At 56.2% G+C, this 11,981-nt stretch overlaps 1 protein-coding gene across 4 annotated transcripts; it reads right to left on the bottom strand.

The window, feature by feature from the left end:
* Positions 1-9,568: 9,568 nt before the first annotated feature.
* Positions 9,569-11,236, bottom strand: HES4 (hes family bHLH transcription factor 4). Of its 4 annotated transcripts, XM_088536085.1 has the most exons (5): positions 11,111-11,236; positions 10,889-10,984; positions 10,221-10,308; positions 9,661-10,124; positions 9,577-9,627 (listed from the first exon to the last, which is right to left on the bottom strand). In XM_088536085.1, the coding sequence occupies exons 1-5, from the start codon at positions 11,219-11,221 to the stop codon at positions 9,577-9,579; spliced, it is 810 nt and encodes a 269-aa protein (XP_088392211.1). In that variant the 5' UTR covers positions 11,222-11,236. The 4 variants fall into 4 exon arrangements, with proteins under 4 accessions (XP_088392209.1, XP_088392210.1, XP_088392207.1 ...); XM_088536083.1 differs by having other exon boundaries at positions 9,569-10,124; positions 11,069-11,235; XM_088536084.1 differs by having other exon boundaries at positions 9,569-10,124; positions 11,111-11,235.
* Between the last annotated feature and the right edge of the window lie 745 nt (positions 11,237-11,981).

Below are 11,981 nucleotides of genomic sequence, written 5' to 3'. Positions count from 1 at the left end.
GTCCCAGCTCTTCTCCATTGTCAGGAGGTGGAGGGATGAAACAGGGAAAAAATGCACCCAGTGCTTTGAGTTGTTTCCTTTAAGGAGAGCTGAGCTGCCCTGGGAATCAGTAGCTAAGCCCGAAATCCCAGGCAATCTCCAAAAAAAGAGCATTTTTTTCCTAGTAGAAGATCAGTTCAGTGCTATCACTCATAGTACTTTTAGTGCCTGAATCTGGGAGCGTTTCGTGATTTAGGAATACCCACCCTGCAAGCATTTCAAATGATTTTCTCACACTCTCTCTGACACATGCCTCTATCTCCACATCTGTTTAAAAGCTTTATACTCCTTTTTTTTCCCTGTGCATGCTGCAGTGCTCTCTGCAATAGGAAACATTTTCAGGATCAGGCTGAAAACCACCCTCTGTATGTACATTACAGGGGAAAAAAATCAAATCTGTGCTTGCAAAGAAATAGTTTCTACCATCTTTTGGGCAGGCAGTTGTCATGACCCAAATTTACCCTCTTTTCCTAGAAATACCCCTATTAGCTCAGTATGTTTTAAACGTCGCGTGAATTCCAGCTTGCTTTCCCCTCAGCTGGCATTTTCCAAGGGCCTTTCCCTGCGGGATCCCGCCGCATCCTGCTTCTGCCTTTCCCTGGCTTTGGAGAGGCAGAACGAACCGCTCGGCACCTGGAGCGTTTCAGCCCCACGTGTGACATTGCAGGGAGCTGGCAGCCACCAGAATGTGACAAGATGTTTCAGCACGATCCATAAATAAAAGAGGGAATGAATTGCAGCTTAGAAATGGTGAAATGTCTGGGTTTTTTGTGTGTTTTCTTTTTTTTTTCAGAAGAAATCTTCCCGCAGAATGCCTGCAAATTAATCTCCGCCAGCTCCGCGACTTGTATTTCTTCAGTGTCTGCCCGAGCTCCAATAAAACCTACATCAAAGGGAGAAGGGAGCAGGGCTGTGCTGCTCGCTTGCTACCATATAATCTTCCCGTCTGGCTGCTTGGCAGCCTCGGAGCGATGTTGGAAGCTCCGTCGCTCCCGGGGCCTCGTGCGCGTCGCACGCGCGTGCCGAGCGCGCGGAGCGTTTTATCCCCACGGTTCCCACGCGAGGGATTATATCACCCCAAAAGCTGCTCCTCGTGGAATTCCTCCATGGAGGTTCATTCGGGTTGCTGCGAACTCCCTGGAATAGGGTCGGGATTGCACCGTGTTCCTGCTTTGGGATTTTTGGGGAGGTCTCCAAGCGCGCTGGGCAGCACTTGCTACTTGCAGCATTGGGCACAGTTGGCATAGGCTAAAAAGTTGATTTTTATATAAAAACAAACATCTTGGTGATTTCTCCTTCGACAGGGAGGATGGAGCCTGTTCTGGGTGAACGCTGGGGATGCTCCAACACGTCCTGCAGCGGTGGGGCAGGGGGGGTCACACGCACGGGGCAGGGAGGGAGTTGTTCTTGCTAATTAATACCTGTATTTTAGGGCTGCCAGAGCAAATAGCCACGCCTGGGCAGGGACCGGCCGGGCAGGACGAGCGGCTCCTCCGGCAGGATGAGTCAGGGGTCAGCGGGATCCGGGCACCGCGTCCCACCTCCGCCGAGGGAGCTGGATCCGAGTCTGCTCGCGCTGCACCTGGAAAAATGACAGTGCTGCCCTGCCAGGAACCTCGGCTGAGGTCTCGCCCTCTTTCAGCCTTGCTCTTCTTCCCTGGCTTCCTTGGTATTCGCAGGTGAGCAAAACTCTCTAGAAAATGTGTATATTTAGGTCTCCTGTGCTTTCGTAGTTGATCATTAAGTTAATTCCAGCAGTAACCAAGAGCAGAGTCTGGTCCCTCACTCTGCGTGGCCATAAGGACACGTAGCTGTCACTGCACCCCCTTGCAAGGCTTTGGCACTGGTCAAGTCCATGGTATTAACTGGACGTGTCCTCTTGGGTATAAGGACAATGGCTGCTCTGAAGTGGCATCCCTCATGAATAGGAGGGGAAAAAAGATGTCCTTTTGGTTCTGTCACCCTCCGAATGAGCCCGGTAGCTGCTTTGGATGTTGTGTCTCAGGGGCTGACACCAAGCAGGCAGGAAAACAGACGTGCAAACAGAACGACAAGGGAAAATAAAGCCCTGGAAGGGAGAGAAAAAAAAATAGCAGCATGTCTGGAAGACAACTCAAGGGCGGCCCATGACAGGCAGGAGAAATTCAGGCATATCCTGCCGCTTCCAGGCGTATTGGGAGAGGATGGAGGTCTCCACGGAGCAGCCCGTTGAGCTTGGCAAAACCGCCCGCTTTGGTGCTGATGAAGGGCTGATTCATTTAAGGGAGTTAAAAATAATAAAAGCCTCTGTAATTAGCTCCTGGGCTGCTGCGAGCGAGCAGGGAGGGATGTGAGCAAGTGCTTAATCCCCTGGCCGTAGCTGCCAGGCAGAGCAGGGAGAATAAGAGCACAGAGGCCACATCCCCAGGGCAGGAGGGCGATGCCGCTTGGGAAGGGGATGTCTGGAGGTGACCAGGGCTGCGTGGAGCTGGCAAGGAGATGGGGGAACATATGGTACATCCCATAGAGCCCAAAACATGCCCACGTTGTGCAGAGCCCGGCAGCGCCGGCTCCTGCACAGAGCTGACCACAGAAATTACTCTTACCCCAAGGAATTTATGAATTTAGAGATGGGATTTGACCCAGGGCAGAGGGTTGTTTTCTAAGTGGGAAGCAAAAGGGAAACCCATGGACGAGGGCAGAGCAAGGCAGAGATTAACAGGGCTCTGAAAGCTAAAACATCCCGTCGGTGTCTGGCGCACGAGCCCACGATCTTGAGGGGAAAACCCTCTGCTCTCACGTGCAACCAATTTAGCTCAAGGTTTTACTGCCTGCCGAGTGCTTTTCCAAATGGGACCTGGAGCGTTCACACGCTTCTCTGCCTCTTTTGCATTCCCCTATTCCTGGGAGGCAGAATGATTTTTATCTTCATCCAGCACTAAAAAAAAAAAAAAAAAAAAAAAAAAAAAATCCATAAAAGCAGCTGCCTTAAAAAATAAAGCCCCCTTCCTAGTCTATGCTAATAATTTACCATTATTCCAGGTTTTATTACAAGTTCTTTCAAGGGCTGCCCAGAGCCCCATCCATAAATAGCACATAACTCAGGCCATGAGGATTTCCTCCCCGGTGGGACTTTTAATGTCTAAACCAGAGGTGTCAAACAAGCAGCTCAAAGACGAGCGGTGGCCCCGGAGAGTTCCACATCTGGACTGTATCTCAGTGCTTAACACATTAGCTTTTGCCCCAAGCAGCTCCGGATTTCCCTCGTCAGCTTGCGCTGAAGCCGAGGTAGGTTTGATTTAAGAGGCCGGGCATTCAAAGGCGAAGGAGAGGGACCTGCCCAAACGTTCAAAGTGCTGCCTGGGGTTTCTGAGATGATTTTTTTTCCCCGAAAAAACAATACATGTTGCATCTGAAGCCATTGGGCTGGGAGAGGGTCCCACGTGGGAGCAGTTCTCTGCAGCTCTCGGTGCATCCGAGGCCTGCAGCTTGCCCCGAACCCATCGCCCTGGATCTGCATCCCTCCTCCTGCACACGCCGCATTCCCAAAGCTCCAGACGGCTCCATGTGAGGTCTGGGCACATCCTATGGCTCGGTGGCGGCACGAGGAGCGCTCGGGTTGCGAATTCCGCCCCTTTCCACCCTTCCCCCTGCTCTGCTTCCCCCGTCCCTCCTCCCTGCAGCAGGTTGAGGGCTGAAACCTGCTGCTCCTGTGTGCAGCGTTGTAAGGAGATTAGCAACCCGCCGGCGGCAGGTTTGCATTTCTGGGACGGCTCCGAGCGTGCAGCCTTGGCAGGCGGGCGCTTTCCCATGCCGGGCGCCCCGTGTCAGCAGCCCTCCCGGCCCCGCGGCTCCGGCGGGATACCTGCAACCGCCCTCGCAGGCCCAGCGATGGGAAAAGGAGGCCAAGAAAAGCCGAGGGCGAATTACGGGATGAGTAACTTCCCCGGAGCCACGTCCCGGAGCGTGTCTTGGCTTGCTGCTGATTCACCCGGGCCGGAGCCGGCTGCGTTTCATCACTCGCCCGAAATAACCGAGAGGGTTCAGGGAGGAGAGGAAAGGGAGCTGAGAGGACAGGCGAGGAGAGGACTAACATTTCCAAGCATCTACATGCCTGGAAAAAAAGGCTCTTCTGGGGGTAACCTGGGGAAACGCAGCGGGAATAAGTGGGCAATTCCAGGGAGGATGTGGGAGTTGGTCACTCTGTGGTCCTCACCCATCCTTTAGGCATTGGACTCCCTGAAAGCTTGGGATGGAGTCCTGACCTTTGCTTGCCTAGTGCTCAGGTGCCACAGTGGGGTTCTTATTGCTCTAGGGAGCTATATGTTCTCTATATGCTCTGTTCTCTATATACCAGGTTCCTTATATGCTCTGTTCTCTCTCCAGTGCCTGGGTTTTCCATCAGGATGTTCTTCCCAACCACGACGGGACAGCCCTAACGAGAAGCTCTGAGCTTAATGCTCCCCAGCAGGTAATCAAAGCAGGTGCCAGTGCAGCATCATGGCAAGGTGCTCTGCCCACCGTGCTTTAAAACTCGCCTGCCTTTTGCTCCGGGTTTTAAAATGCACCAGGGCTCTGTCCACTTGGAGATGAGTCCTGCTTCTCTTCACATTCCATATTCTGCAATTCGTGGAGCCGTCAGTCAAAACTGTTGTTAGCCAGAGCTGTCACGTCAAGTCCACGTCTAGCAGCACGGGTGACTGACAGCAAAGTTTGTTATCTATGAATGTGTCATCCCATCCAGCACCCAGTGCTGGAGTTTTGCCTGACAGGTCATCAGTGGGAGACTTCCATCATCCATATCTTATGAGATGGTTCGAACAAATCCGTTTTCAGCTCGTCCCAGCCACACGTGTTCTCCTGCATCCCTTGAACCTGAGATATAGCTCTTGACAGTGGAAGGAGGTGGAGGCCGATGGAGCTTGCTCGGATAAATCCTGAAGGGTCAGCAAATGAGAACAGGCTGGATCCCTTCCTGCCCAAGCTCTTCCCAAGGACTTTGAGGCTGCAGCTTCACAGAGAAGCCCGTGCAAGGGGCAGAGGATGGGAAACAAATCACTGCAGGGAAGCAGCCCTCTAATAGCCTTGCACTAGGAAGCCCCAAGGGAGGGTGGTTTGGCCAATTTTTACAGAGATTATGAGAGCTCAAAAAGAGCAGCTTTCTCATTAGGCTTTTTGCTTTTTCATTTGCCAGAAGAACCAGTCTAAATCCTCAAAAAGTCTCAAGCAATATGCAAAGGAGGTTACATGAATGTTTAGTGTTTCAGGCTTCCTTTTTTTTTTTGCCTTTCATCCTATAAATATTAGTATCATATAAATGATTTTGTACTGAGTTAAGCATTTTAACAGATATTAAGCAAAAGGATTGTTTCCAAAACGATATTTTTGCAGTCTTCTTTTTCTCGCTGGCGTCCAAAAGCCCGTCCTCTTTGTTCAGAATTGGAGGTAAAATTACATTTAAAGTGCAGTAGAAAAGCTGCATTTCCTCTGGGACTCCAGCAAAGCGTCGTCGCCAGCTCAGTCGTGCCCTGGAGTCAATCAGGCTCATGACGAGTTCAGTCTGGGGCCCCTGCAATCATTTCTATCTACTTTATGGCACGAGCAGTTCTGGCCTTGATCCAGATTCTTGCTAAAACCAGTGGAATTTTTACCAGTTTACACTAATATATCACCTTGAACGGTACCGCAGGGGTATCTCTGCATCCCTGTTATAATCCTGCAGAGAAGTGATTGGTGTATCTGGATTTTTTTGTTACCTCTGGAGTGGGATTGGGCCAGAGGGAGACCTTTGGAAGCCTTGCATATGTTATAATACCCTGTATCAAAGAGATATTAAAAGAAAATCATAAAAAAGAGCTTCCTTCATCCCACACAACCCTCATGTTTTGATTTCCTGGTGAAAGGACCCAAAGGTTTGTTTGGACTGTAATTAGTGAAGTTTATACTCACAACCCAATCATAACAACTTCATTTGGCTCAGGAGATATTTAAACCCAACAAAAGCAGAATTAAATCCACAACTGGCTTTATAGCCCTGCTCCACGTAAAAATAACATTTGCAAACCCTTTGATCTGTGTTACATTTTGCAAGCTACCAAATTTGGATTTTCCATGCATTTCCAGCAAGGTGGAAGGGAGGCAAAAAGATGCTCAATACTTCTTGAAATGCTCATCCTGCAGCTCTTTCTGGTCCTAGAGCAGACAAGCTCCAAGCAGCAATTCCCAACTGGAAAACAGGGCTTGTTTCACCGTGGTTCTTTCTATTCCAGCTCCCACCCAGTGCATTTTTGGGGGAACCAGCCAGCATGACCTCAAGAGGATGCAGTTCTTTGGTTCCTGGGACGACGTTTGCAGGAGCGGGTCTGAATACACCAACCAACTGAATTTAGGAGCTTGGATGCTAACAGCAAAGCCACAACAGCCTGAGTTTCAACCACGGAATACGCGCCCGGGATCCCAGACGTGCTGCACTGGTGCTGGTGAGATTAAATCTAACCCACAGCTATTCCCACAGGCTGGAAGCCACATCCTGGCTGCAAAGCAGGGCTTTTGGCCGTGCCCCGTTAGCTCTGAACGGAGATGCAGCACGAGCGGGAGCGCGGATGGGCCGGGCACGGCTTCTCCCTGCTCCTCTTGGTGCATCCCTAGCAGGGGGACGGAGCTGCACATCCAGCACCTTCACGTGGCCCTGCTTTGCATTAACATGGGTTGTCAGCAGGCTCAACAGCAGCCAGCGATGGGAAAGATGGAAAATAAAACGCTGCATCTCCAGCGTGTGCAGGGGACACGGGCTCTTCTCTAGCCGGGGGCCAGGTCGCTTCCACACTTGCCAACTCGGTGGCACTTCGGTGACAGCCGCCCCGGCGGGACGGGGACAGCGCAGTGCACAGTGCAGGTCACATCCGTGGTGAGAGCAGGGCTGCGTTGGAGCCGCTCGTGCGTTGACGTGCAGCGAAGCCGCCGCAGGGCACACGGGTTTACCCTGCTCACACACAGGTCACCGCTAGGAATAGGCAGGCGGTAGATGCAGCCCAGCTGATCTAAAGCCTAAATAAGCTCCGCTTTGGTGGTGCTGCTGTCGCATCTCCAAAGGTGCTGTAGGAAAGGAGACCAAAAATCTCGAGATGTGCAAACAGCCCTGATGAGAAAACTCTAAACCAAGAGCTGCTTCCAGAGGCTGAGGTTATATTTAGCTTCCAAGTGCTGCTAATTGATTTTAGATGTCTGGGAAAGCTTTTGCCTTGGCACCATCCCACCCATGGGGCTCGGAACCCCCTTGGCTGCCCCTGGGGGATCCCTGAGATGGATTTGTCCCTTTGGGGGTTATTCCCCCATGATGGATACGCAGGTGAAATGCAATGGAAGTGGCTGTGATAACGGGGCAGCGATTTGATGCCAGCTTTTGCCTGGAGCTGCATCCCAGTTGGGATGGATCTGATTAAGCGTCTCCGTGATGTGACCCCCAACCTGGAGAGCGTGCCTGTTCCTTGGAGGAGCCTCATCCCAATCCCAATTAATCACCTTGAGAGTCCCTGTGCGGAGCAGGATCCCCCGGGGCATCGACCTGCCTGGAATGGAAACCATTGGAGAGCGGTGAGGATGGAGCTGAGCCCAGGCCAGGCTGGCCTTCGGCCTCGCTGTCTTCCTCCCCGCTCCTGTGGCTCCGGCCCTGCAGCCCCGTTATTGCCCTGGCGCTGCCTCCCGTCCCTTGGACTTTCCCCTTCCAGCACTTTGCTCTTGCTGTGCCTATAAAGGCATAAGGCCAAATCCAGCAGTATGGGGAAAAAATATATATAGGAAGTCGAGGAGGAATCAGGGAGCGTCTCAGCTATAGGGAAATAGAAGCAGAGCCCGAAAACCTGGTGCAGAACCGCAGGGTTGGGGCAGAACCAGCATCTCCTGCAACAGCCTGGAGATAAGGGCAGCCTCGTGCTCTGTTCCAGGAGGATTTTGAGATTCCAGCCCATGCTCAGGTGCAGGGGAATTACCAGCCTGGATCTGCACGGTGCTCGAAGCAACCTCTGCTCTAACCGTGGCCAAAATCTGATAAACACCTTGAAAAAAATCCCTCCTCGGGGAGGGGAAGCGCTGCTGAGTTTCCCCCTTGCGCGCGCACGGTGCCGTGTTCCCCTGGGAGCTGCGAGCGGCTGCTAACGGAATTAGAGCTGGAAAGGAGGAATCACGTTTACCTTCCACAGCGACGGGCTCACGGATTCATCCCTGGCTTTGCAAATGCCAAGTCATTCTCCAAGCTGGAAGCACCTCTGGTTCCTCCGCTGCTCACACAGCTGCTGGGAAAACCCTGGGATTTCGGGAGGAGGAACAGCCATGTCCCTAGATGTGGCCTTAGCTGGGATATGTGTCGTTTATTGGGTTTCTCTCCAAGACTGAATGACCCTCCAACCCATAAATCCCAAGCCGAGAGCCCAGGGTTGTCCCTTCCCTACCGAGCATTCCCTTGGGATGCTTTTCCATACCCTGCCCTTACTAATTGGTGGCCGTGGGTTCCTGCTGCTCAGTCAGGCTGCAGGAGAGGCAGAATGGGTGGCAAAACTCTCTTTTCCTCCCTTCCCTGGCTTTCTGGAGGGGGGAAAAAAAGAAAGAAAAAGGGAAAAAGAAAAAGCCCCAGCCCCGCGTTATTCCCTTTTATGAGGCGGGCATTGTGCAGGGCAGCAATTGAATTTACAGCAGCATTGAGCGTCCGCGGCGCTGCCGGCAGCGCCAGGGAAAAAAGCCCCGCATTAAGCGGCGCCTCCGCGTTCCCAGGCCTCTCCGTGGGGCTCCGCGCCCGCTGCATACGGATGAGACCCTTTATATACGGATGAGACCCTTTATATACGGATGAGACCCTTTATCCCTGCCCATTCCCGCCTGGCAGGGCAGGATGGGCACTTGTGGGCACCCCCTCCAACATACAGGGCCCTTGGGATAAGGTAGCGAGGAGGAAAACCTTATTTAACCTTCCTTCAGCATTTTTCCCCCCAAATAGTTATCCAGAATGGCCTGTTTACCCCTCATTTATTACATGCTTTTCTTTTGGGCAGAAAGGTGCAAAATTCCGCAAAAATCCCCCCTTTTCTTTTAATTTCTCCCATCTAGGATCATGAAGACCATTTCCACACACAGGGAATATTTCATCCCTGCCCGCTCTCCCCCCCAGCTAAATAAAGGAGAAAAAAAGTAACATTTATCTATTTCAAAGAATTTATTTAACCACCTGCAACTTTGGGGAGGGGTTGGGGCACAGGCACACGCACACACACAGACACGAGATACAAACAACTTTGGCTTTATACTTTGAATATTTGTTACAAAACTATTTTTTTCCATTTATTTTTTTCTTTAAAAAAAAAAAAAAGTATCTCAAATAAAGGCATTTTCAAAGGAGTAAAAATACAAGTCGAGATCCCAACCTCTGCAAATAATAAATAGATTGTTCTCAATGAGGTCTTTCCATTTAAATCTGATAAAAAACACAAGAGAGGAGCAAAAAAAAAAAAAATAGTAACTGGGCTCCATACAACGGAGCCAGAAGGGGGTTCGGCCGCTCGGGACGAGTCACCAAGGCCTCCAGACGGATTCGCTGCGCTCCCCGCCGGGACTCCCCGCCTGGGCCGCCCCGAACGACGTGAGGCCCCGCACGGGGGACGCGGCCGGGGTGGCGGCGCCCGCCGTGGCGCCGTAGAGGGGGACGAGCGGCGGCGCCGAGTTCGGAGGGAACGGCGGGTTGGGGATGAGGAAGGCGAACTGGCCGTCGGTGGCCGGGACGAGCTGGAAGCCTCCGTAGACCTTGGGGGAAAGGGCTTCGGCCGGGTTCACCTTGCAGGGAAGCGGCACCGCGCCGGCGGCGCCCGGGGGCAGCTGGACGTGCAGCGGTTGCGCCACGTGCGCGGGCTGGGCGGCCGCAGCGGCAGGAGGAGGAGGAGGAGGAGGGTAGTTCATGGCCACGATCTGTCCCAGGCAGGCGGAGAGGTGGCCCAGGAGGCGGCCACGCACGTCGGCCGTGACGCCCTCGCAGGTAGACAGGAACCGCGTCACCTCGTTCATGCACTCGTTGAAGCCGGCGCGGTACTTGCCCAGCACCGTGGGGTCGGCGCTGAGCGCGGCTGCGGGGCGAGAGCAGGGGGACAAGGTGAGACCCGTGGCCGTGACATCCCCCCTGGCTGCTCCAGTGCCGCGCCGGGGCACCCCCCCGCGCTCACCCGTCATCTGCGCCCGCTGCAGGTTCCGCAGGTGCTTCACCGTCATCTCCAGGATGTCGGCCTTCTCCAGCTTGGAATGCCGCGAGCTCTGCGGGGAGGGGGCAGCGGAGTGTGAGCCCCCCATGCACCGGGACCCGCTGTGCACCCCCCTGATGATCCTCCCATGCACTGGGACCGGCCGTGCACCCCCAAGACCCTCCCATGCACCAGGACCCGCCGTGCACCCCCCTGAGCCCCCCTGCCAGACACCAGAATCCCCTATGCACCCCCAAGACCCCCCCCCCATGCACCAGGACCCCCATGCACCCCCCTGGGGATCCCCCCATGCACCAGGACCCTCCATTCACACCCCCCCGAGGATCCTCCCATGCACCGGGACCCTCCATTCACCCCCCCACGAGGATCCCCCCCATGCACCAGGACCCTCCATTCACCCCCGACACCCCCACTCTTTGCACCAGCCCCGAGACCTTCCATGCACCGGGACCCCCCATTGCACCCCCATGCAACAAGACCCCCCCCATGCACCATCCTGAGCCCCCCCCCGTGCACCAGGATCCCCCCTCTGCCCTCCAAGCGCTGCGACCCCCCCACGCACCAACCCCGCCGCTGCCCCCCACCATCACCCCCAAACACCCCCTCCTTGCACCAGGGCCCCCCTCACTCACATCCTTCTTGAGCGCGTCCAGGATGAGCGTCTTGAGCTGCCCCAGGCTCTCGTTGATCCTCGCGCGGCGCCGCTTCTCCATGATGGGCTTGGAGGACTGCACGGGGAAGGGACACAGCGCGACGTGAGGCGGCGACGGCCAGCGCGACCCCGCGCGCGTCCCCCGCCGCCGGGCACCGACCTCAGCGCGGCCTCGCCGCCATCCAGCGCCGCCGCCATTTACCTTGCGGTGCTCGCTGGCGCTCCGCGGCTTGTCGGGCGTGTGGCTGGCGCTGGCGGGCGCCCCGGCGAGCGGCGACGCGCTCGGCTTCCCGGCGCCCGTGTCGGCGGGCATCGCTGCGGCGGCGGCTGAGGAGGAGGCGGCAGCGGCGGCAGCTCCTCACGCGGCGCCTCCTGAGGCGGCAACTGCCGCCGCCGCGCGGCCGCCGCCCTTTATAGGCGCCGCCCGCCGCCCATTCGTGTGAAACCGCCGCCGCGCGCTTTCCCACACTGCCCGCAGCCAATGGGCGCCGCCGCCGCCGCGCGCCGCGCGCCCCCATTGGCCGCCGCGCGCCGGTCACGCGCCGCGCGCCCACGTGGGGTGCGGCGGGAGGTGGCGGCTCCCGCTGCCAGCAGCGCCCCCCCCCCGCCCCTTCCCCGCCCGCGTGGGGGCTCCGGGCCCCCCTTCCCCACGAGGGATCCACCCCCCCCCCGCGGAGGATCCGCGGGGAATCCACTATCCCCCCCCCCCCACGGGGGATCCGCCCCCCCGCTCCGCCGCGGGATCCCACGGGAGCCGCCCCCGCGCGTGGCCCCCACACGTCCCGCCCCCCGGCGGCCGGCGCGGCACGCGAGCCCGCGGCCCAATGGGCGGCGGCGCTGGCGGCGGCGGCGCCTCCCATTGGCTGCCGCCCGGCGCCGCTGTCAATCACGGCGGCGCGCGCCGCGCTCGCGCCCCCGCCCCCGGGGGCGCCGCCCACGCCGCGCGCGCGCCCCCCACGCGCGCCCCGCCCCGCCCCCCCGCGCGCACGTGCCGCGGCCCCGCCCCCCCGCGCGCTCCGCTCCTTTTTTCCCCCCTTTTCCCATTTTCCCTTATTTTTTTTTTTCTTTCCCCC

This window comes from Tinamus guttatus, unplaced genomic scaffold (assembly GCF_059628265.1).
Source record: "Tinamus guttatus ecotype Peru unplaced genomic scaffold, ASM5962826v1 Tinamus_guttatus_pri_ptg000652l, whole genome shotgun sequence".
Classification (NCBI taxonomy): Eukaryota; Metazoa; Chordata; class Aves; order Tinamiformes; family Tinamidae; genus Tinamus; species Tinamus guttatus.
The sequence above is the reverse complement of the archived record's forward strand: the minus strand, read 5'-3'. Positions and strand labels throughout refer to the sequence as shown.